The sequence below is a fragment of the Pteropus medius genome, unplaced genomic scaffold (assembly GCF_902729225.1).
Source record: "Pteropus medius unplaced genomic scaffold, Ma_sr-lr_union100, whole genome shotgun sequence".
Taxonomy (NCBI): Eukaryota; Metazoa; Chordata; class Mammalia; order Chiroptera; family Pteropodidae; genus Pteropus; species Pteropus medius.
This window is the reverse complement of record NW_024345600.1, coordinates 234,394-260,418: the sequence shown is the minus strand read 5'-3', so window position 1 is coordinate 260,418 and position 26,025 is coordinate 234,394. Positions and strand designations below refer to the sequence as shown.

General features: G+C 34.3%; 1 protein-coding gene and 2 pseudogenes across 4 annotated transcripts; 1 reads left to right on the top strand and 2 right to left on the bottom strand.

Moving 5' to 3' along the window:
• TMPO (thymopoietin) lies at positions 1–25,783 on the top strand. Of its 4 annotated transcripts, XM_039874050.1 has the most exons (9): positions 10–563; positions 6,839–6,965; positions 8,670–8,828; positions 14,016–14,113; positions 20,595–20,714; positions 20,814–20,909; positions 21,291–21,401; positions 22,403–22,491; positions 23,578–25,783. In XM_039874050.1, exons 1-9 carry the CDS (start codon positions 285–287, stop codon positions 23,858–23,860), a joined length of 1,362 nt encoding a protein of 453 aa, XP_039729984.1. In that variant the 5' UTR covers positions 10–284; the 3' UTR covers positions 23,861–25,783. The 4 variants fall into 4 exon arrangements, with proteins under 4 accessions (XP_039729983.1, XP_039729985.1, XP_039729986.1 ...); XM_039874051.1 differs by lacking the exon at positions 20,595–20,714 and having other exon boundaries at positions 8–563; XM_039874052.1 differs by lacking the exons at positions 20,595–20,714; positions 20,814–20,909 and having other exon boundaries at positions 9–563.
• LOC120611819 (uncharacterized) lies at positions 3,257–3,375 on the bottom strand (annotated as a pseudogene).
• Positions 16,947–17,065, bottom strand: LOC120611760 (uncharacterized; annotated as a pseudogene).
• Positions 25,784–26,025: the final 242 nt, after the last annotated feature.

Below are 26,025 nucleotides of genomic sequence, written 5' to 3'. Positions count from 1 at the left end.
CGATCTTGGGGCGTGGGCGAAGCAGGCTGCCCTCCTCGGCTGTAGTGTGTGGGCTGGGGTTGGTGTGAGCTCCTATCTTGGCTGCACTTGGCCCACAGTTCTGCTCTGGGGCTTTTGTGTCCGGCCTTTGCTTTGTGTGTGCGAGTTTTTTCTTTTTTTTTTTTGCTCCGCGGTGTTGCTCCCGGGCGGGAGTCGGGAGGCTCGGAGGCGGCAGCGCGGCGCCCCCACCGGGCAAAGAGTGAGCGCGCCGGGTGCGAGGGCTGCGGGGAAGAGACGTCGCCGAGATGCCGGAGTTCCTGGAAGACCCCTCGGTCCTGACGAAAGAGAAGTTGAAGAGTGAGTTGGTGGCCAACAATGTGACGCTCCCGGCCGGGGAGCAGCGAAAAGACGTGTACGTGCAGCTCTACCTGCAGCACCTTACGGCGCGCAACCGGCCGCCGCTCGCCGCCGGCGCCAACAGCAAGGGGCCCCCGGACTTCTCCAGCGACGAGGAGCGCGAGCCGACCCCGGTCCTCGGCTCCGGGGCCGCCGCCGCGGGCCGCAGCCGAGCCACCGTCGGCAGGGTAAGGACTCCCGGCCGGGACCACAAAGGCGGGCGCTTGGCGGTTGTAGCTCCCCGCGCGCTCGCCGTCCTCCCTCCTTGGCGCCCCCTCGGGCCTCCTCGGCCGCGGGGCTGTCCCCGCGCCTGTCTAGGAGGCTGGCCTCTGGGCGTGCGGACGCTGGATTTGGGCCCTTCGCCGCGGGCTCGCAGGCTGTCGAAGGGGAGGGCGCTGGAGAAGAGAGTCGCGAAGTTGGGGCTGCGAGGCTGGCGTTTCTGCCGCGCGTGTCTGGGACGTGTGAAGTTGGCGTGGGCGCTGAGGTCGCGCGTGGGTGGCGGGCGCGCGCGGGTGCTTCTGTGGTCTTGACCACCGGCCGCCGAGAGTGGGTGTTCAGCCTGGGACTTCCGTGTCCTTTTCAAAAGCGCTAAGGAGGGGGTCAGCCCGAAACTGCTATAGGTTACGTTCGAGCGTTTTCCCGCTTTCTTGACTGAAATGACTAGCAGCAACCGAGTCTCAGAGCGCTCTCTGGAGGGCAATTTGTGCATATTAATTTCTAACCAAAATTTGAAATAAATTCCCGCCTTTTTATGTTTTTGCATCTAGAGGGCTTTTTGAACCGTTTTTCTTGTTTGTGTTACTCTTACAGCAACAGGCCATCTTTTGACGGGGCAGCATTACTCTAAAATGAGCATTTGAAAATACATCATTAAGCGGTGATAGACGCTCAAATACTTGAAAAATTCTAGTTACTAAGAGCTTAGGTTTTGGGACTTTTTTTTTTCCTGTTGGGTAAATTTTTCATGAGGAGAAGAGACTTCCGAATTAAGAGAAATGTTTATTTCCTGACATTCTGATATGTCAGTACCGCAATTTGGACTATCTGATCTCGGGTAAATCTCAGATTGGCTTCAGCAAATGCATATATATATATTTTTTTTTAGAATAGTTTGGTTTTTGTTCTTTGGGTTTCTGTATGCTATTTTGTTATGAATCTGCCTAGTTACCAGACTTCAAATCCTAGCAGAATGTGGTTCAAAGTAGTGATTGGTGTAATAGTATAATGGTTCGTAAAACATTGGATGTGGAGTTTGGAATTGTTGCTAGTGATTACTAGTATAACTCAAAAACAAAAGTACTGCTTATTTTAAAGTTATGTTGTTTAACTTTAGTTTTTACAAATCTATCTGATGTGCTTTCTGGACTACCCCGTGGAATTGAAAGCAAAAATATAGTACATACATGTAAGTGTAATTAAATCTTACCCTGGTCTTTAGAGAATTGAAAATCTTAAGTCTTAAGTAGGTACTTGGCACATAGTAGTGCCAAATAAATATTTATTCAATAAATAAAAGGCTATCGCATGTTATTGTTTCTGATGTCATGTATTTGTGGATTTGAAGAAACCTAGTTGACTCGCATGTTGAATTTACTTTTGAAATAAAGCATATCCCTTATCTGTTTTATCCCAACCCCTCTGAAAAGGAAAGTAATATTCAAACTATTATAGTAAAGATTCGGTTAGAAATGAAATATATTTCATTTAAATTGACACACTTAAAAAAAAAAAACAGGTCTTCCCTAGATCCCTATATTTGCCTTCTGCACAAATGTATTATTCTTGAGCCATGAAAGTATTTGGTTGTATTTATATAATAGGATTATTAATTCTTACATGTTGATTAGTTTTCCATAGAAACAATTATCTTGGTTTTGATGTTTTGCGGCAGCAACTTTTTAAGAGAGAGTATGTCCCAGCCTACCCTTTGTTCTTTGGATTGCAAGAAGGCCTGAGTGTAAACATTTTTAATTTCAGTTCAGTTATCTGGCGTTTTTTCATATCTACCATTGTGCTCTTAACTATTGGAGATGGATTTCTGCAGACCCCACCCAGCACAATAATAATATAATGGATTTTTTTTTTGATAATTGATCACATTTGTTATTTATTCATCATATCAACTAATCTCTCATGTTGTCCAGGTTGGTCAGCACTATGCAAATAAGCTCTGGGTGAAAGGAATTAACATTTTAAGAGAACCTACTATGTCCAGTGGCATGTTAAGCCCTTAATAGCTCATTTAACATTTTGATACATGTAGAGAAAAACTATTTCATCACCGTAGATGTCTTTCAACTTTCAGTATTTAAAACTCAAAAATATATACCCTTGAGTAGACTCAGTGGTGTCAACAACTTGAAAAAGTTAATAGTGGTAAGTTGGTCAGTAGCATCATTTTCTGTTTAAAATACATTATGTAAAAGTTGTAATCTAACAGTCTGATAGGTCTTTTATCAGGCATAGGAAAATATCTTGAAATTTACAGGAAAAGAACCTTAGGTTGTTTATAATAATAAGGTTCTCTATGGAACATTCCTTTTATGTATATATTTTATGTTCTTGTCATTGTTAGCCCCATATATAATAATAATATAGACTCACATTTCTTAAAGAACATTTGTAATCTAAGAGAAAGCCAAATTGTTTTAAATTTGGAGATAAGGCAGATTTTCTTAGGTGGTGAATTTTTGACATTTTAAAATAAATCAAGCATTAATGTGGCTTTGGCCAAAGGCATAGTATTTACCTTCTATTTAGACATGGGTTTTATGAGGATTTTTTTTTCCACACTATTTTTTTTTTTTTTTAGGCAAGGCAACCCTTGGTTGACCTTGTCAGCTTACAATCTCTTACTTATTTATTATTATTCTTTTTTTTACGCCTATAGCACCTGGTCTTCCTAGGTGGTCTCCCATCCAAGTACTATCCAGGCCCGACGGTGCTTAGCTTCCAAGATCAGACAAGATTGGGCTTGTTCAGGATGGCAAGGCCGTAGACGATATTTTTAATTAAAGGTGAAATTGTTCCATTTCAGTCATCGTCATGGTCTCTTAGATTTATCTGGTGTAATATGACAGATGTTTTGCATATCCAAAATTTGGTTTTGGTTTTTAGTTTTCTTATTTCTAAGCTTTTTGTTTTATGCATCTTTGTGATACCAATATTTTTAGGTGTTGAGATTATCTGGATTGTTGACACAAAAATAAACATTTACAGAATTGGCAACCTGCCTTTTCCTTCTAAGGTGCCAAGCAGCGTAGCTATTTGGAATCCAATGGAGCATAACATTCTTGAATGGTCTGATCTGGTGGATTATGAATTCTTAACAGGAAATATTTAAAGACATGGAACAAAACAGAAAAAGTATATTAAAAATGGTAAATGTTAATTAAATCATAAATTGGCCATCGTACTCCACAGTAAGGTGTTAAGTGTGCAGGCTGATTTGGGATCGTAGATTCAAATTCCAGGTCTGCCACTTATTGACCTTGAAAAATGAAGTGTCTATCAGATGCTCAGTTTTCATCTGAAATAGGAATAATACCTACTTAATTAGATTGAGGGTGACAATAGGTTGCATTTGTGTCTAGTTTTTTGTTTTTATTCAGTGCCAAAACAGTACAATGTTAACTGTGATACATTCTTCAGAATTGAGGTAAGTTTGTGAAAGTGATGTGTACATAAAGTCTGTTCAAATGTTACTATATAGCATAGTATACAGATTGCCTGAGTTAGCTGTGCAATTTTTGACTTCAGTTACCTCTCTTGTAAAATGGAGCTATTAGTATCTCAGCATTTTTAGAATTCATTAAGACACATAAGAGACTTAGAATACTACTTGGTACATAGTAAGTACTCGCCGGAATCTATTTTATAACAATAGTTATTGTTATACTTCAACATCTTTGATGCTAATGGTAGAGATTCAAAAATAAGAGTAGCACATAGGTGATATACAACTGTTGGATTTTAAAGTCGAAAAAGATATTAGATCATCTCGTAGTTGGGAATAAACTGGAGAACAGTACCTGGCACATAGTAGGTACTGAGCATTTTTGACTGAATGAAACTTAGAGGTCACATGATTTACTTAAAGGAACAAAGCTTTCTAGAGGCAGAAATCTGTACAACTAATGGTTCCCTCCTTACTGAAATTGCTGGCTTGATAATTATTTATACCACACTGTCTCCCAATTTTTATTCTTATTGAATTTGGTATTTCATAAAATGGCATTACTTTTCTGGAACTTTTCTCCCTATAAATTAATAATAAAAATCAAGTACCTTGTTATAAACTCCTGCTGTATTTGACTTAGCTTGTTACAATTTATTGACCTCATAAAATTTCTTTGTACAGCTGTAGTTTTTCATTATGTTTTAGGAAAATATAAGGAAGTTGGTTTTCTGCTTCAATTTGATAAGCCTTATTTCTTAATAAGAAATGGATTTTAAAAAATAAATGACTTTTTCCTCTTGAGATGTTGCTTTCATTCATTCATTCATTCAACAAAACATCAGGTGCCTGTTCCTGTGTCATGCACTTTTATTTTAGATGCTTGGGATGCAAATAATGAGTATGACAAAGGCTCCTGCTTTCTGCTACCTCCTTTAACACTACATCCAAAATTAAACTTTACACATTAAAATACAGATTCTCAGGCCTAAGATTGGGACTCAGAACGGGATAAGATGTTGTAAAATAGAGGTAACTTTTCCAAAAGTTTTGAGGTTTTGATAACATCAGACTTAGGGACTATTGCTCAAGGAGTTCACCATCTAGAGAGGATAGAGAAGCATTTATACACGTAACTAATAAAAAGTAGGTTGAATGTGGTGAGTGCCAAAGAAAGATTTCTTGAAAACCTCAGGCTGTTGCAAGAAGTTGAAATTCCTGGATGTTTGTTGATAGTAGAATTTGAACATTCTTATGGTGGGAGGGATAGTCTACAAGTAATCTGTATCTGATTGATTTTATTTTATTTAAAGTATTTGTTATACAGTGGAGTTTTTCTTTTCAACCTGTTCCTAAGCTTTGGAAAATTCAAGTCGGTCACTAACATGAGATTAAGTCTGTTTGATTAAAAAATGTCTTTTCTCTAAAGAATTCAAGTCTTTGGTATATCGAACCCTTAGACTCTAGGCAACTATTTTGATATCGCCGTGTGAGTTCCTTCAGTATTTGAGCCTGATGATCCTAGGATACTGCAATATTTATGTTAAAGCCTTCTGAAAGTACCCTAACTTTTCACAGCCGTGTTTTTTATTAAAGATGTCTCTTAAATTAACATTGTTCTTATTAGCAGCTATCCTTAAAAAATAATTTCTCATAATCTTGTCTTATGAAGTATTGCAAATGTTTATTTTGAAGAAATATTATTAAAGAACAATTCTAATCCATGGCCAAATAATGCCTGATTTTCCCCCTCAGCATCATTAGAAAGTAAGCAGCCCATATACTTTTATTTTTGCCATTTGTGCATAAAATTTTTAGTATTGACTCTTCTGACTTAAACAGTAATTTGGACCTAAATTGACTTTGATATTTGTGGCCATTATTTAAGCAACCATTTATGTTTGGCGCTCTGATACTTTCTGGGATTATGGAGGCATTTGTAGGGCTATTTGCCACAACTCTTAAAAGTTACCCATACGTTTGCTCTCTTCTCCTGTTTAATTTTGGAAGTTTATGTAGTTTTCCCAGGAGACATTGCTTTTATTACAGCCTATTGTTAAAATTGTAATATCTTGTGGTGCCTAATTTATAAATTTAACTTCATCATAGGTATGTAGGTATAGGGTTCAGTACTGTCCCCAGTTTCAGGCATCCACTGAGGGTTTTGGAATATATCCCCCTCAGATAAGGGGGAACACTGTATTCTTAATGCAGTGGTCATAGAGAACTAAGTGTGGCAACAAAGCTGTATCAGAGGTGACATGCCTGACTTCCTACATGGGTCAGAAACTGGCTGTTAAAGTCACTGTATTACACGAAGAATATTCATTTGGGCTTAAATTCCAATGAGCTTGTTTAAAGGAAATCATTTTTATACATAACTAAGTATAAGCCTTTATGATAAACTCTTAAACTCCTAGATTTATTTAAACTTTTAAATATCATCAAAAGAGACCAGTAGTAAAATGTATTTACAGTTATCTGGATGAAAATAGTTAAATCCAGTCTTTTTGCTCATTTGAATTTTTTATGCCATCATTGCCTCTTTAGGTTAACCAAAACTATTTCAACAGTAATGTCTTTACAATTTCAGTCACTTGCTTGGTTATTGGGTTTGTATAATAACCAAACTTAGAAAATATCTTCAAACAATGAGTTTTAATTTAATCAAATTACTGAGGCTCGATATAGCTGTAAATTAACTTAAAGGTTAATTTCCATGTTTAACATATAGTAAAATGAACTTTTTTTATTCATGTGGAAATGATAACTGGCCTTTGTTTACAGAAAGCCACAAAGAAAACTGATAAACCCAGACTAGAAGATAAAGATGATCTAGATGTAACAGAGCTCACTAATGAAGATCTTCTGGATCAGCTTGTGAAATATGGAGTGAATCCTGGTCCGATTGTGGGTATGTTGATAAATTTCAAATGTCTTTCCTATGAAGCAGTACCCTCTCGTCTAGCAGCTATGTTTGGGTTCTAAGGGCCAGTCTCATTAATCATTTATATGACAATGATATTTGTTTCCTTAACTATGAATGAGGGAACTAAAATAAAGGAATTGAACTAGATAATTTCCTAGATTACCTGTTGTCGAGATTGTTTTCATATGGTGTGCATATCACACTACTTGGTGAGACACTCATGGGTCTTATATGTCAGTTGAGGAAAATCTGAGGTAACATGGCTGGCCGAATTCATTTAAATCAGTAAATTAGTGACAGACTTGTTTCTTTAACTCAAGTTACTCAGTTTTCAGCATAGTACCCATTTTCCGTTATTAAAAGTACTTTTTTAAAATGAAATCCTACCATTTGTAACAACATGGATGGACCTAGAGGTTATTACGCTGAGTGGAATAAGTCAAAGAAAAAGATAAATACCATGTGATTTCACTTATAAATGGAATCTAAGTAACAAGAACAAATGTGTCAAAAACAGACTCACAAATATAGTGGACAGTTTAGTGACGGACAGAGGGGAGGAGTGTTGGGGGGCTGGGAGAATGAGGTGAAGGGTTAAAGAAGTACAAATTAGTTGATAGTTGGTCACGGGCAGCACAGCAGAGGGAAAGCAGTTAGCATTAATATGATGGCTAGGTGGAGGGCTAGGGGAGGGAGGGAGCAATTGGGTGGGATCATTTTATGAACTATATAGATGTCTAACCAATGTACTGTATACTTGAAACCAGTTTAAATAAATAAAATTTTTAAGTACCTTTTTAAAAGTCTTGATTGTAATTCAAGAATGATACCATAAAGAACAAACTAAAAAGAGAAACTTGGAACTTAAATACACTCGATTTGCACAATTTGGTTACTTTTGGTGATTTCGCAAGGCCGATTGCACCTTAATTAAGTTTGGAGGGTCTTGGCAATAAATAACCTCAAGATGAGGAAGGTCTATATATATTGATTTTCTAAGTTATGTAAAAGTTCGAACATTGGAGAATTAAAGGTTTTTGCCTATATGTATTGTCGTAAAGGATTTAGAATGTTGTCTTTTGTTTTATTTAACACACTGCTTCTAAATGGATGATAATAAGCCTATTAATATAATTGCCAGCAGACATTTGATACCCTTTTAAAATTATTATCAATATACATTAAATTACATGTTGATGTACCAGCTATTCATTTTTTTCCCCCAACTATATTCAGGTATAATTGACAAATAAAAGGTGTATGTATGATGTACAGCTTGATGTTTCGATATACATACATTGCGAAATGATCACCCTAATCAATCTGTTAATAAAAACAATTTTACAAAGGCAAGTACCATTATATAGTACTGGAGAACATATACAAAGTCTAGAACTTTTCAAAAATACTCAGTCATACATAATACTTCAGTAGATGGTCTAATTAAGACCTGTATCAATATACTATGTATTCCATGCTATAAAGGAAACATTGTTATAATTATGTATTAAAATACCAGAAAAACACCTTTTTATAAAATAATTTGTTATATATTATTTTAAACACTTAAATTTAGAAAGGAAAGGTGAAAATAACATTTTAATGTTGCTAAAAAAGATAATGTCTGAGCTGCATTTTAAATAAGAGGATATAAGTACTAATGCATTAACCATTTCTACCTTAATATAGGAACAACCAGGAAGTTATATGAGAAGAAGCTGTTGAAACTGAGAGAACAAGGAACAGAATCAAGATCTTCTACTCCTTTGCCAACCATTTCTTCTTCAGCAGAAAATACAAGACAGAATGGAAGTAATGACTCTGACAGATACAGTGACAACGAGGAAGGTAAAATTTTAAATGATGTTAATTAAATATATGTGATTTTTTTCAGACTCATGAGATACAGTAACCACGAAGAAAAAAATTTAAATTACATTACCAAGATATAGTTTCTGTTCATATTGTTAGAGTAATCCTCTAAGTAATTTGATTTAAATACCTTTTGTTAAGAATTCTAACAAGAAAAATACAAATGTCTAATTTTCTGTCACCTAAAATTACCAGGTACCTTTATATTTTTTCAAAGAGAATAAAGTGTTACAAATAAAGACACGTTCCCCCACTTGGCCTTTCCAAGTATCATCTCTATAGAAGCAACCACTATTATTAATTTGATGCTTATCTTTCCAATCCATTTTTTTAATACTTTTTCATATGCATCTATCTAATACATGGTATTATTTTGCACTTTAAAAGATCTATATAAATGATATCATGCTAAACCTTGTCACTTCTCTTTACTCTTATATTGAAATCTCATTGGTTTATTATATGTATGTTTTATTCCTTACAGTTGACATATTTCAGTTGTATTTACATATGGCATGTTTTCTCTGTTAGGCATTAAAATTTACAAGTTTTGCTAGATGATCTTATTTCAAGGCATCTTTATAGCAAATATTTTGACATTTTTAGTTGACTGTCTTAAGAAATTAGACCATGATATTTAAATATTTTTTAAAATTGTACAGGAATAAATGACCTTTTAAAATTTATTTTAAGAAAAAGGTTGATATTTATAAATGTTTAATTCATATGAAGTGTTTATTAATTTCGTGATTATTTAATTTGACCCAAATTGCTTATATTTCCATAAGCATTGCCTGCCAGGGCATAGTCTGTCATATTGGATGTTCAGAATATGAAATATAGAGTCTTTTCTTTCAACAGCACTATGTTAGCAAGGAGGCAAAGAATAAAATTAGCTTAAACACAGGTAATGCTTAAACTTCCTGCCTCTTTTGCCTCTACAGGAAAGAAGAAAGAACACAAGAAAGCGAAGTCCACTAGGGATTTTGTTCCTTTTTCTGAACTTCCAACTACTCCCTCTGGTGGATTTTTTCAGGGTATTTCTTTTCCTGAAATCTCCCCCCGTCCTCCTTTGGGCAGGACTGAACTACAGGCAGCTAAAAAAGTACATGCTTCTAAGGGAGACCCACCTAGGGAACCTCTTATTGCCACAACCTTGCCTAGCGGGCAGCAGATGCAGAAGTTAGCCTCTGGAGGGAATTCGTTTATTTCCTCCAAGTCTAGCCATGATAGATGTTTAGAGAAAAGTTCTTCGACATCTTCTCAGCATGAACTCGCTGCCATGTTGGTCTCTGCTGCAGCTTCTCCTTCACTGATAAAAGAAACCACCACTACTTGTTATAAAGACATAGTAGAAAATATTTACCATGGAGAGAAAAGTGGAATTCAACCATTACGTACTCAGAGGTCCCATGGTTCAGATCAGTCAGTTCTCTTTAGTGAAAAGAAAACACTAGAAGAGTCCGAGAGATCACAAGTAATTTCTCCACCACTTGCTCAGGCAATCAGAGATTATGTCAATTCTCTGCTGGTCCAGGGTGGGGTAGGTAGTTTGCCTGGGACTTCTAACTCCACACCCCCACTGGATGTAGAAAATATATGGAAGAGAATTGATCGATCTCATTTTCAAGAAGCTGAAACCCTGTCTCCTCCACGAAAAGTCCCTAGACTCAGTAAAAAGTCAGTGGAGGAAAAGGATTCAGGTTCCTCAGTGGCATTTCAAAATATACATGGATCTGACCTGATGTCTTCTTTTGCCAAAACTGTTATCTCTCACTCACTTGCTACTTTAGGCATAGAAATGTCTAAGCAGTCACAGCATGATAAAATAGATGCCCCAGAACTATCTTTTCCTTTCCACGAATCTATGTCAAAAGTAATTGAAGAGGAGTGGCAGCAAATTGACAGGCAACTGCCTTCATTGGCATGCAAGTATCCAGTTTCTTCCAAAGAGGCAACACAGATATTATCGGTTCCAAAAGTAGATGATGAAATTCTGGGATTTATTTCTGAAGCCACTACCCCATCAGGTATTCAGGCAGCTTCCACCAATAAAGAGTTGGACTTAGCGCTTTGTAGAGCATACGAAGCTGCAGCATCAACTTTGCAAATTGCAACCCATACTGCCTTTGTAGTTCGGGCTATGCAGGCAGAAATTAGTCAAGCTGCACAAATTCTTAGCTCAGATCCTAGTCATATGCAACAGGCACTTGGGATTCTGAGCAAAACATATGATGCAGCCTCATTTCTCTGTGAAGCTGCATTTGATGAAGTAAAGATGGCTGCCCGTATCATGGGATCTTCCAGTTTAGGTCGTCGTTATCTCTGGCTGAAGGATTGCAAAATTAATCCAGCTTCTAAGAATAAGCTGGCTGTTATTCCCTTTAAAGGTGGAACATTATTTGGAGGAGAAGTAGGCAATGTAGTTAAAAAGCGTGGAAATAAACACTAATGAAGTTAGAAAGAAGGACATCTATCTTAACTCTGATATGGGGAACTTAGCAGATTTTCTAGGAATTTCAAGTACTTTTTCCCCAGAATTTTCTTTTAAGGTTGTCTTAGTCTCCAGATGGGGCTTCTACCTATCAAATTACAATTTTAAAATAATTACCTATATAGCACTACCCCTTTTTTTGAAGTTGCACGGATAGAAAGCCTGAAACAAACAATTTAAAGCTTCTAGATCCCATTTTTATCTCAAATGGTTCACTCTTTCCTTTTTTTACATAAGATTTACAACTCTTTAAAACTAAGAAAATCCCATTAACTAGAATATAAGTAGGGTCTTCACTGGTCTACATATCTTTATACTCTATAGAACTTGTCTACTCTTTTATTTTCTCACTTTTGTTTGTTTTTTACTTATGTGTACAGTATCATTCATAATATTCCAGATCATTGCATTCAAAGTGCCACTCTATAAACTGTTACTGATCCACAGATAAGCATGCACCAGAACTTGAATCTAGAGATACTTTTTAGATCAATGATGGTTTATTTTTACGGTAAAGTTTTGATAGAGAAAAAAAGTGCCTCATTTCTTCATGAACTGGTAGAAACAGTTTGTGGACCACACTTTGGGAAAAACTACTCTAGACCATAATCAAGGATAGTGCATTCTCACCATCACTAACTAGGTTGCCAGATGACCTAGACGCTAGAAGGATGGGTTATTTTTTTTTTAAGTAACACTTTCAAGGTATGTTGTAGTTCATAGGCTTAATCTAAATTCTAAAAGCAAATTTAAATTAGTTTTTTTTTTTAAAAAAGTCATAAATCATACTATATCCCAGTGTCTGTGTGTCTATATAAAACAGTTTTCATTTCTATGATTGTAAGATGAGAGTCTAACTGTAGAGGCATTTTATAATTGAATTTCTTTGTATATTTATGGAAGTAGTATTAAGTATGAGCAAAATATGGTCCTTTGGGTACTTCTAGCCATATCCTTAGACTATACATGTCCATCTTTGCAGCTTTCTGGGAGTAAATTTATTTGTTATTTGTCTTGTGAAATGTACATGTATACATGTACCTACTAAGTGCTATGTGATTTTCAAATGTATTACTGTAGAATGCTTCTGCAAATTCAATAAAGTTGTTAAATTCTAAGTTCTGTGTGGTCTCCAGAAACATGTTGTATGTGTGTTTTATTCTTAGGAGTTGCAACGAGTTAGATATTTATGAACATTCCTTTATCATTTCATCATTGAAACTCACTTGACATTCCAATGGTATAGTTGAAAATACTGTAAATATTATTGGTTTATTCTGTTTGAAGACCATGTTTTCATTGGCTGTTAGAATTTTAAAATTTGTAAGAGGAATTAATCTGTAACCAGATACTTTGTTTGAATACATTTCTGCTCAACTACCATTGGGTTCTTTACTTTGGACGCTTTCTAATACTTAGAATTTGAGGTGAAAAAGCTTAAAATTACATAATGCTAAGAATTGTCCCAAACATAGACTTACTGATAGATCTATTAATGGGAGCATTGGGGAGCGGGGGTGGATTTAATACCTTAATCTTAAATAAAGATTGAACCGTTTGAACTACCATGGCAAAAATCACTATTCAGTTTTTGGATATTTGCAAGTAGACTCTGGACTGACCGGTACTGGAGTAGGTAGTTAGCAAAAAACACTTGACTATTTGGACTACTACTTACGTAGAACTACATTGAGTTCATACAAAACTAAGCTTTGGTTTAAGAACTGACTATTTCTGTCTCTGGTAAGAAGGTAATATAAAGTTTTTGGTAACAAGTTTCAGAAGTAACTGACATTAATTTTGCTATGTGATAATAAATGGCCACAAAAATGGGGAAGTTAACTAAAATTTATATCAGTCTTTTAATAAATCCAGCTCTTCTAATGGTGATGAAATCAAGACTAGGGGAATGGAATATTGAAGCCTTTAAAAAGATATATACATATATTTGAGTTGTTAGGTTAATAACCATCATGGTGATATGCTAAGTAATATAGATGCACTAGCTTCTCTTCAAAGAAATGTTATTTGTATTATGGGGACGAGGAGAAGTGGCTTGTGATTGGTTGTACTTTTCTACCAACAAGATTCCTACTTATGTCAACTGTACCCAGGTATTTTATAATTACATCAAAAAATGGGAAGAGACTTAAACTGCACTTACATAATAACATCATTGCACTTGTTAGAGGCTTGGTATCTTAGGGTTTGTTTTTTTTTTTTCCACAAAATTCCTTATAGCTTTTTTGCTTTCCACATTACAAATTTTAATTTAATAACTAATCTTTGTACTGTATGGACAAAAGAATGGTAACTATATTTTTTAATGTTCTTTCCTCACATCTATATTGTTTTTAGTGAAAGGCCTCCATGGGAGCACTTTCATTTCAGGCTATTAGTCCCAGAAAAAGGCAAGGAGGAGAAATAGGAAGAAGTAGCAATCAGATTAAAGAGTAGGAGAGATAAACAGAAATGGAATGAAATAAAAGTGGGAAAGAAAAATTTTTAGACATTGAAATTAAATAGTTTTGGTCTGTTGAGGTAATAGCAATAGACAAACTTGTTTTACATGTTAATGTGCCTAAAACCAGCAATCCCAACTAATCTTAAGATAATTGTAATTCATTGTGTCTTTCAAAGAGTAATAGTTTTTCCGATATTATTTCCAGACTCTAAAATAGAGCTCAAGCTTGAGAAGAGAGAACCACTAAAGGGCAGAGCAAAGACTCCAGTAACACTGAAGCAAAGAAGAGTTGAGCACAATCAGGTATCTTCAGTTTTATGATCACTGTATTCAGGTACAAGCAGTCTGCAGACAACACAGATTTGCCTGTGTCCTACACTTTGGTTAATGGTTGACATGCATATTCCAGCACACTCAATAGTGTTTATTCCATTGTTCATTAAATGGGAACAGACATGTAAACTTTATGTTTTTTGTTAATAGTCTAGTTTGCGCCTACTGCAAAAGTGTTTAATAAATGTCTCATTGTGTTTTGATTCTGTGCTAGGCATGGTTCAGAGCCAGTCATACAGCTTTTTAAGAGTGTTTTTAATTTTTAATTTTGATCATATCTTTTTTTTTAATTTTTATTTTTCAATTAGAGCTGACATTCAATATTAGTTTCAGGTGTACAGCCTAGTGGTTAGATATTTATATAATTTATGAAGTGATCTCCTGATATAAGTCTAGCACCACCTGGCACCATACATAGTTATTACAATATTATTGACTATATTCCGTATGCTGTACTTCATATCCCAGTGATTGTTTTGTAACTACCAATTTGTACTACTTAATTCTTTCACCTTTTTCATCCAGCCCCCCACCCCTCCTTGCCTTCTGGCAACCACCAGTTTTGTTCTTTGTATCTGTGAGTCTGTTTCTGTTATATTTGTTCATTTATTTTGTTTGGGTTCCACATGTAAGTGAAATCATATGGAATTTGTCTTTCTAAAAAATATATATTTTAAAAGGTAGAAATGCCTAAGCAGTTCTGACATAATTTCTTTAAGAGGAAGAGGAAGGGTGTTGTATTTGTGTCTTTGTCTCTCGGTTTCTGACTTTGCTTTTACTTGTGCCCTTCTTGTCTTCTGTGACTTTTCCCTGCACTCTGAAGCTAGTCTGGTCCTAAGCTAGTCTGTTTTTTTTTTTCCTTATTCTAGATGAAAATTTACCTTTTTTATTGTGGTGTAGGCAAGATGCAGTTAATGCAGAAACTAGGAAAATCTGGTGAAGGACCCTGAAATAGACAAGCATGGAGAATTTTGGCCCAGAGTATGAAGGCAAGGTGCTGACTGGTCAGATAATAGGTTAAAACAAGGGAGGAAAAATGGTATTAAAGGTGATTTAAGAGATAGTTGTGTTGGGGAATCTAAACTGAGGGACAGGATAATCAAAAGAGAGAATAGATTTAGGAGACAACAGGCAGAATTAGATAATGGCCTTACACAAAATTTAAAATGTAGACAAATGGAGAGAAGTTTCATGACCCTCTAGTCACAGAGCCTGAAGAGTTGTGAGCATTTTACCAGTTTTATTTCATCTTCATCCATACCCTCCAGTTTTTTAAACTCCTTTGGTTTTATTTTGCTTTTTGCCAGAGTACATTGAAGCAAATCTCTGATATATTCCACACATTAAAATATCAGTATTTCAGTATACATCTCTAACAAAGATGGAAGTTGTTTGTATACACACACACACACACACACACACACACAATGCCACTATCATGCCTAATAAAATTAATAATTTTTCATATCTCCAATTTCAGAAATGTCTTTTATGATTAAATTATTCAAATAAGGATCCAAAGAAATTCCACATATTATTTGTTTTGTATTGTTTCCTTTTTACCTTAATTTTGTAGCTATTTCTACTATAACGCCATTTATGTGATAAAGAAAATGAGTCAGTTTTCTATTGATTGTCCCACATTCTGAATTTGGTAGATTTTCCTTCAAATGTCATTTAATTTGCTGTTCTATAGCCTGGGAGTTAGATTTATATAATGATGGAAATGTTATGTATCTGCGTTCCATTATGATAGCCAGTAGCCACATGTGGGCATCAAATTCTTGGAATGTGGCTAATGTGGCTGAGAAACTAAAGTTTTAATTTTATTTAACTCAAATTTAAGTTGACACATGTGGCTAGCAACTACCATTTTGGACAGCACAGATTAGAGGGATGGATAGATTCAGGTTCAGTTTCTTTGACAGGAATGTTTCATAAATGGTGTCATGGCCTTCCTATTGCTTGATTTTGGCACTTGATATCCTTTCGGTGATGCTGAAATTATATAGTAATAAGTTCAAATGTTGAAAGCTTAATCCATCTATTATAAACTTTCACATTGCCCTTTCATGTAATGATTTTGACAGTCATGTATGATTATTGCCGAGGTCTATTATTTCATTTGAGGTTGTAAGATGGTGATTTTTCTCATTCTCCTTACATCTGTAACTGGAATTCTTTTATGAAGAACTTTTCCTCGTGAACTGCTTAGTTACATTGAAATAGAATTCATACAGGAGAGCCAGGATAAATGCTTAATTCTTGCCTTTTATTTGCCACTTTTTAAATTAAGGTGCCTTAGTCACCTTAGTCATTCTTACCACCTTTGGAAGGTGATCAGTGAAATTTTTTACTAGTATGGTTTTTATATATTTGATTTATGATCATTTTCAATCATTCTTTTTTCATGTTCAAATTGTGCCACCTTTAGCCATTAGAAATTACTGAGTTGGTTCCTATATCCTTTTATCGACTCCCTTTGTCTTTGATAGTTTCTTGTTTTCTGGCACAGTAAGATGACCCATGTTCATGGATATTTTCTGCCTGTTAACATATCAGCCATTTTTCTAAAGAATCTTAATCCTTTTAATAGATAATGGGAAATATCATTTGGAGGCTACCTACAATCTGGTGTTCATTCCTGCTGGGTTGTCATTGCCTCTAGGCCTTTCAGTAAGTAAAGCTAGGAGTATTTATTTATTTATTTATTTATTTATTTATTTATTTATTTTTAGGCAAGGCAACCCTTGGTTGACTTCACAGATTGCAAGGACCTTGTCAGCTTAATTTTTATTTTTTACGCCTACAGCACCTGATCTTCCTAGGTGGTCTCCCATCTAAACAGTAACCAGGCTCAACCCTGCTTAGGTTCTGAGATCAGATGGGATTGGGCTTGTTCAGAGTGGCATAGCCGTAGACTAGGAGTACTTATTTTTTAGAGAAAATAAATCATGAATTCATCAAATAAATGAATGAAGACTTCTCTAACTTCTGTGTTTTACTTGTGTCTCTTTTCTCTTATGTTGAGTATCTTAAAGTCACTTGGAATAATTTTTTTCTTTTTCTTTCATATTGTTTAATTATTGAGAACATGTATGTGGTTTTATTTAAGCAAAATAGATAAGCGTCAGGAATCTGGCTTCTATTTTTGTTCCTTCCATCCACGGGTAATCGTTTTTATTAAGTCTTGGTTTAAATTTTGTTTGTTTTTGAAAATGTAAGTAAATACATATATTTATATATTATCTATGCTCTCCTCAAATAAAAAGCAGCCTATTTTCACATTTCTATCTTTGTTTTTATCTAAACATATCCTGGAGATCACTCCATATCAGAATATAGTATTGCCATCTTCCTCATTGCTTCATACCACTGCATGATATTTCATTTTATGGATGTAATATAATTTATTCAGCCATTTTCCTTTTGGTGAATATTTAGATTATTTTTAGATATATGCTATTTTGAATTATGCAAAGATGAATGAATGAGTAGCTTCTACATGTATCATTTAATATTTTAGCCAATTTATCTTCAGGAAATTTATAAGTGAAATTGCTGGGTAATTTTGCTAGGTGTTACCAAATTCCCCTGCATAATAGTTGAAGCATTTTGCATGGGCCCACCCCTCTCTCCCTCCAGCAATGTATAAGTTCCTATCTCTTAGGGAGGAATAAGCTGCTGCTTTGAAAAACAGTTAATAGGAATAACCATACTGGTCATGTTTTACTTAAATTGATAGTTCTTTATGGTGGCTTTTAACCTGATTATTTCTTTTCATAACCTAGTTTTGTGTAAATATTTTGTGTATAGCTTATATTTTTACTCACTGGGATTTATAGCCTCCTTTAATAGCCCAGCTTCTGCATTGTCTGTGCCTCAACTACCCAGTGTCTTCCGATAACTTTTAACCTGATAGCTTATTGAAAGCACCGTGAGAAGGTTTTTGTTTCTTTCCCTTGTTGTCTCCATGCTAAATTCTGGACTTTTATGAAACATCTTGCTCAAAATAGATGATGCTGCAATTCTTATTTTGGCCACAGTATGTAACAATCACATTAACTACTAATTTTACATAGCAGTGAGTTTCTTGTCAATCAATAATTGGTCTATCTTACTAAGTAGTTATAACGTTGAATTACAATTTTATTATTTTTTACTTGTATTTTTTTTAAGGTCAGTTGCTTACAGTAGATTCTGGTAGAGAAAATGTTTTTTTAATCTTCAGAATATCTTTTCCGGTTGTGTGAAGAGTTGTTAGTTTTCTGCAAAGATAATTAATTCTAAATTAGACAATGACAGTCAAGAACTAATAAAGTTGGTTGATCGTCCTCAACTAAAGAATTTAATGTGCCTGAATAGAAGAAAGTATAAATGAATTATAGGGGAAAATGTCCTTCCCACCCCTGTTCCCAGCTGTTCCTATGGGTAACCAGTGAGTTTCTCGTGTTTCCTTTCATGGAAGAAAATAAAGAATCGCTAAGTAGAACTTGGTTAACCATAATAGTTTCAATAGATGTTTAATAAAATTTTTGATAGATTATTTCAGTTATATATTTAAAATAAGACATAACAAGGAAAGTCCTAGAATTTGGTAGATAACCAATTTTAAGGGAAAAGGATGTCTTTTCACCCCAACCCCCTACCTTTGTGGATGTAAGTGAAGGACCTGGTCTTTATATTGTATCAGTTGGATAACTTTGTTAGACCTTTCAGCAGTGTAGTTTTTAATTCTTTGAAGAGTTTTGAAATACTGACTATACATTAATAATACCAAATAGAGTATTTTTAAAATACTTGTAATTATTTTTATTGCCATTGATCAGTTGATTATTAAAGAGGAAACTGTTGAAAGTGGTTTTAAAAAATACTTGACTTTGAGATGCATCATAAGTCAGTTATTTTATCTTAAACCGGTTGTTCTCAACCCTGGCTGCACTTAAGAATCTCCTGAGGAGCTATAAAAATTTAGTATGTCCAGGCCCTTCTAGATTCTGACTTGATTGGTCAAAGGTGGGGTTGGGGGCATTTGATATTTTTTGAAAAGCTCTCCAAATGATACTGTGCCACCAGGATTGAGATTAAAACTATTGTTTCCTTCTATACAGTTAATCAGGAATTTATTAAATAAGCATTTATCATATGTATATGTAATTTGTTCACAGATTTGCCTTTTGACTAACATTAAGTTTGCATTCAGTGAATATTTCCTAATTGATAGCAGAAAAAAGAATCCAGAGATTCAGATTGTGAGTCAGAAGGACACTTCAAAATCAGTTCTGTGAGACTGTCTGTACCTTGTATGGGTTTGGTAGTAATACTACTAGTCAAATAAGCATACCTATTGGATGACTGCCATTGTCCCAAAATAAGAATAAAATTTATCTGTCTTTAAAATTAATAGATACTGACTTGGATATAAAAACATATGTTATCTAGATAAAATACTAGCTTGAAAGCAAAAGTGACAGTATAAACACTCTCTAGTATAACACTAATCATCGATGGCTGTTTTCCAGTTAAAAGAATTTAAAAGGAGCATCTGATAATAGTGGCTTCAGAGTTGAATAATTTGCTACTTGGAATGTAGAATCTCAGGCCCCACCCCAGGGCTACTACATGAGAATCTGCATTTTAACAAAAGCTTCAAGTGATTGATACACAAATCACAGTTTGAGAAGCACTAATTTCATGATTTTCAAGCTATTATATAGGGACTGCCAACTTATTTTTTAAATGAAGAAAAACTACTTAGTTTTTCAGGGAAAGGTGAGTCTGGGACTGGAAGGTAACCACTGTCTGAGCAGTGAGGAGTGGGTAGTACTGAGGTTTGGCACAGTGACACTTTAGGCTTGCATGTCCATGAAAGGTGACCACCAGGTTTGTGTTGGTGCTCAATTTTAATATCTTTCTGAGTTTGATATCTGGGAATTTTTAAGTTCAAATAGCTGTGTATGGATTATAATTTAAACTGATCTATTTAAATAATCCTAACCACATGAAAAGAATAATGTTCAATCTATTTTAACAATTATAAAATTTGTATTTTATTTTAAAAAGAAATTGATTTGTTGTAGCAAATGACATAAGTCAAAGTTAATGCTCAGCCCGCTTTTTGTTTAGACAGCCAAAGAGATGCAGCTCTAATACCAGAGCCAAACAGCAAACAGCAGTCATAAAAAGAGCCAAGGATAAATTGATGTCCGGGCCCCCCCGCCCCCATTTTTATTTTAATTTGTGAGCTTCTGTAGTTGGACTGTTTAGTGTATTTTTATTGTACGTTAAGCTACACATCGGATCAGTCAATATACACAGAAATATATTGAGGGCACAGCATTGTTTGCACATGTTAGCATTTGGAGACTTCATGGCTTCTCAGTATGCTAATATGGCCATTAAGGTGTCTGATGTTAGAATATGACTTTTTAATGTGTCAATGCTTAAATAGAGCTATTCTCAAGCTGGAATATCTGAGACTGAATGGACAAGTGGATCTTCAAAAGGCGGACCTCTACAGGCATTAACTAGGGAATCCACGAGAGGGTCGAGAAGAACTCCGAGGAAAAGGGTGATGCAAGGCTTATTGCTTAGAATTGGGTTTTCAGATTGGTAGGGTTTTAGTGACTGTTTTATGTTTATTGTTTTTGTTTTGTTTTCAAACTAACAGGTGGATACTTCAGAACATTTTCGTATAGATGGTGCAATAATTTCAGAGAGTACTCCCATAGCTGAAACTATAATGGCTTCAAGCAACGAAACCTTAGTAAATATGTTTCATAAACTATACAAGTGGTATTCTTTGTAAATTACCCTTTAATTAGAATCGGGGAGGTGGTGAATTTGGCAAATTTCAAAGTTATATATTTTTAAACTCATTTTCCCCATATAATTCTGAATTTTAGGATTTTTTATTGTGCAAGAATCCTAAGTATTCTAAGGATACCTTTTTGCTAAAATATTTAAAGAATGATAAGGCTTCACATGTGAACCACTGAATATGTTCATTTCTGAGTCCTTTTGCCTGAATTTTTATTAAGGGAAAGTATCAAATATTAGAGAAATAAAATATCTTTTTCTTTTCTTTTTTCACATGTCTTTGTTATGTTTGGATAATTCTGAGTCTGAATAATTTGAATCTTGGCAGGTTGTCAATAGGGTGACTGGAAATTTCAAGCATGCAGCTCCTATTCTGCCAATCACTGAATTCTCAGACATTCCCAGAAGAACACCAAAGAAACCATTGACAAGAGCTGAAGTAAATGAATAAAACTTAGATCGATGTTATCATTGATCTTTTAAAGAGGAAATATTTATATTTGTTTTTTGGAGTTGGGGGGAGCTGAGCTTGCTTTATTGGGTGATGTGTGTGGGTGTATATATGCATATATTCTTTTAAAGACATACTTCTATAGTGATGATAAAATAACTAATATGTCATGCTAATCCTATCCTCTTGCTACTGTGTGCCTCTTAAGTTCCAATTATCAAGGGAGTGGTCTTTTTTTGCTGTTTATAACTTGTTCTCTTTGTTATGGATGTGAGTCGAAAGTGTAACTAGGCTGTAGGGGGGCAGCTTTACTATTTTTCACGGGAAGGTCAAATAATGGGACTCAAAATGACTTTGTATGACGCTTCATTTGATTAACTCCTGTGTAATTAAGCTTTTAAGTACTAACTGCATGATGCATTGTAGTTTTAATCTTAACCAAAGGTTATTTTGATCTGGGCATAAAGGTAAACACAGCAAAACAACAATCAAGTTGTTAAAAAATATATATTTTATGTTTTTTAAGTTAGGAAGATTAGATTGACTCTAGTTAAAAAATACTAAAATTAAAGATCCATGTTAATTTGATACCTGCTATATTTGATCATTTATCTTATAACACAGTTCTTAGTGGAGGAAGAAACAGTGTACTCTTAATGAAAAGCACGGGAAATTCAGTGGGGGAACTTATACTTCCAAATAAGCTGCACTCAATTTTTGTTTTTTAACTTTTACTTATTAAAGTGTGTGGCAATTTTTTTTTCTCCTGCAGTTATCACATTAACATATCTTTCATTTTGAAGAAATCTGAAGAGAGCTTTGGAAGTGTGTGACTCCTTAGGTGATAATAAATTTAGAAATGGCAGTTATAAAAGCTGGGATAGATTGAAGTGCATTCTGTCCTCTGAAACTTTTATTTAAAATTATATTTTAATTTTTGCACATTTACACTAAATTTTAATTGTAGTTGTTTCTTTGTTTCTTCTTAGGTGGGAGAAAAAACAGAGGAAAGAAGACTAGAAAGAGATATTCTTAAAGAAATGTTTCCCTTTGAAGCATCAACACCAACAGGAATTAGGTATTCAGATACATTGAAACAAGTATTAGTATGTCTTACTGGACATTTTTATTTATTCACTTATTTATTCCCACTTTATTGAGGTATGATCGATGTATAAAAATTGTATATTTTTAGGGTATGCAACATGATTATTTAATATACATATGAGAATTTTAATTTCTAATTTTTCACAGTTAGTATACCTGTGTTCTTAGAATTAAGCTTTTTTGGGAGCAGTTTAATTCTTCTAAGCTACCAGTTCATATTCTGAAAAATTGAGTCAGTTTGTTTTGTTTGTTTGCTTTTAAAATTAGCTCATTTTTTCCTCTGTATTTGTACATACAGTGTGTTGGTCATCGATTTGAAACTATAGGTAAAAATCATCCAAATTTTTACAAATTAGAAAATTAGCTGTTAACATTTTGAGTATATTTCTCTTTGTGTTCTCAAATACATAGATAGTTTGGTATTACTTTCTTTTAATTTTTTAGTAACTTTTCTTATTTTAAAAGTGATACATAAACAATTCAGAATCCCTGTTCTGCCATCTTGACTAGAACACGAGTCGGTTTCAAAATTAACTTTGTTAAGTTGAAGGATTGTAAATACATCATTTACCTACTATTTAATTCTCATTTTTAAATTGAAATGGAAACCTAGTAAGAAGTAAAGCATTGTTTTCCCTGAGAGTTTCTCTTCTGTTTGAAAAGACTATTTACACATCTGTTTAATTGTTTCCTGACTGAAGGAATCACAACCAAACTACCTTATTTCTTTCCTCCTATTGCCGCTATTAGCTCTGAAAAGACTTGAAGAAGGCAAATTTAGTGAATATTTATCAACATTTTGCATATTATTTTTTAATAAAAAATTTGCATCTAACTTTTTTAGTGGAAAATGTAAAGAAGTTTTAAAAAGGTGACGCCTCACTGTTCATATGTGATAACTTTCTACTGTTAACCTCAAGGAATGTGTTTGAGACAGGAGCAGTAATGACATTTTATTTTATTTTACCTTTTTTTTTTTTTGACATTTTATATTATTTATTTAAATCATGACTTTATCTAAAATTTATTTTCCTTTTCCTCCTTTTACTCCCCACAGTGCTAGCTGCCGCAGACCGATCAAAGGGGCTGCGGGCCGGCCGTTAGAACTCAGTGATTTCAGGACGGAGGAGTCTTTCTCATCCAGATATATTCCTAAGTATGTTCCCTTGGCAGATGTCAAGTCAGAAAAAACAAAAAAGGGACGCTCCATTCCCATGTGGGTAAAAGTTTTGCTGTTTGTTGTTGTGGTCATTTTTTTGTTTTTGGTCTATCAAGCTATGGAAACCAACCAACGAAATCCATTCTCTAAATTTCTTAATGACTCTAGAAATCACAAGTGAATGATATCTCTTTGGCACACTCAGCTTGGTCTCCTATTTTTAATAACTGTATAAAAAAACATTTGTGTACACTTGTTGACTGAAGAGCTAAAAATAATGTGATTTCACCTCAATAAATGTATTCCATTGAAAAGCAAACAAGATATATAAATGGACTTCATTTATATGTTTTGGACTTTGGACTAGTAGGAGATCACTTCGTGCCATATCAATCTTTTTTAGCTCTGGAACATTTTTGTAGGCTTTATTTTTTTAATGTGGGCATCTTATTTCATTTTTGAGAAAAATGTATATTGTTTTCGGTGTATTTTGGGAAACAAGAAGGGCAAAACATGGCAGTCTAATGTGAAGCTACTCATTTAAATACTTTGAATTCTTACAGAAAAGATTTTAAGATTTATTCTCTGCTGAATAAAAACTTTAGAGATGTGAAACATGAAATTCAGTAAGGGAAAAATGTAATGGGGTTGTGCTTTTTTTAACGGCAGCAAAGTTTAATGGTGTTTATGGGGAAAAGTACAGCAATAATCTCTTCTGTAACTTTTATTAATAGAATGTATTGCCGTAGCCCTATTGTATTCACTTTTTAAAAGATTTCTAGTATCATGAATGTCCTACTACAGTAAGACCCATTAAATACAGTTGATTTTTAGCAGGGATTTTTTAGTGTGACATATTTTAGAGAGCTGTTAGCTGGCTTTATGTGTTTTTAAAAGCTGTTTAGCTAGCTATAAGGCTATAATTGGAAACATGTATTTTTTATTTACAGCAAAACATTTTGTCAATCCAATTTGCTACCAAAATATTTTTTAGATTAATAAGTGTGTATGTCTGTTTAGAAGTTAGAAACTAAACACTGGTCTTAGGTTCCATTTGGATTTGTTATTGCATTGTATTCTTTTACCAAAAACAAATTTTGCCAAGTTATTTTGCCCTCTATTTCCCAACATAATTAAAGTGCAAAAATATTTTTTTTTAAATTACATAGTAAACTTTTTCTTGGATACATGGTAGTTAATACATAAGTTTGTAAACTCAGAATATGAGATGGGCATTATGATTTTTGTGTACTCTTGAAGTGGTTAACTTTATCTTTGTAGTTGATTTATTTTTTTAGCTAAAACTTACCTCATGTATAACTTGGTTAAGTAAAATAGTAGGTAATTAAAATTTCAGTAGAATCAAGTAAAACAAAAATTTTATTCATTTGAGTTTCAATTTTACAGTCTTTGACCATAAAGCACACTAACCATGTAAGTTATTTTTAAATATCATCTGAAATAAAAAGGTAATTTTAAAAGAGGAAAAAGCTAAAGATGTGTATTTAGATGAGCATACAATTTTGATTTGAATTAGCCCTATTCTGGTATTTAGCTTTTAGATACTTCGTAGACATTTTTCACTTAATTGGCAGTTTACCAGAAATGCTTGTAAGCCTGGTCCTACAGGGAAAGTGAAAAACGTACATCTAGATCAGAAGCACTTGCCTCTCTGATTAAAGTATTTTCTTTGAGATGAGCCACAGAGGGGCACAGTTTACTCAGCTTTTCGCTGTAAGGTAATAGCAGTCTACTTTTACTTTGTTTTTAAACCTTGTTTCCCATTTTGTTTTCAATCTTTTGTTTATAATTAGAAATTATGAGAAGCGGCATTTAATGTTTAAAAATATGGAATGATAAATCAGACTTAATATGTATGTAAAATCAGTTTTCTAATAGGAAAGATATGGTCCAAAATAGCAAAATTAGGACCAGGTAAAACATGTAGTCTTTTTTTTTTTTTTAATGTGTTTGGTCTTTGTCTGTTTCTTATTCCACTAGAATAAATATGTCCTTGATGTAAATGCAAAGCATTTCTTCCTGATTAAACTGTAGATGTAGACTTTACAATATAATTCAACAATAAAAAAGTAATTAACCTCTAGTTTTGTCATTGCAATAAATGCTTTGTAGATAGCACGAACTATAAGATTTCCTGCTAACATTTCTTATGTAATATTTCATCATTTTTTATTCATAAATAAGCAGTGGATAGCCATTATACTTGCAGAACGACGTAGGGAAGATCACAGAGGCTCTTCTCTCTCGCCGTACAAAATGGTAACTACTTTTCAGTCCCGTAACTCCCCTTCCATCCCCCCTAGTTTTACCATTTTAGTACTTTTC

Bases quoted from the DNA above. Each gene is read 5' to 3' on its own strand.
- TMPO (XM_039874049.1), top strand. From the start codon at position 285: ATGCCGGAGTTCCTGGAAGACCCCTCGGTCCTGACGAAAGAGAAGTTG. The intron at 6,966-8,669 runs GTATGTTGATAA...ACCTTAATATAG, and splicing joins GAATCCTGGTCCGATTGTGG to GAACAACCAGGAAGTTATAT. The intron at 8,829-9,796 runs GTAAAATTTTAA...TTGCCTCTACAG, and splicing joins ATACAGTGACAACGAGGAAG to GAAAGAAGAAAGAACACAAG.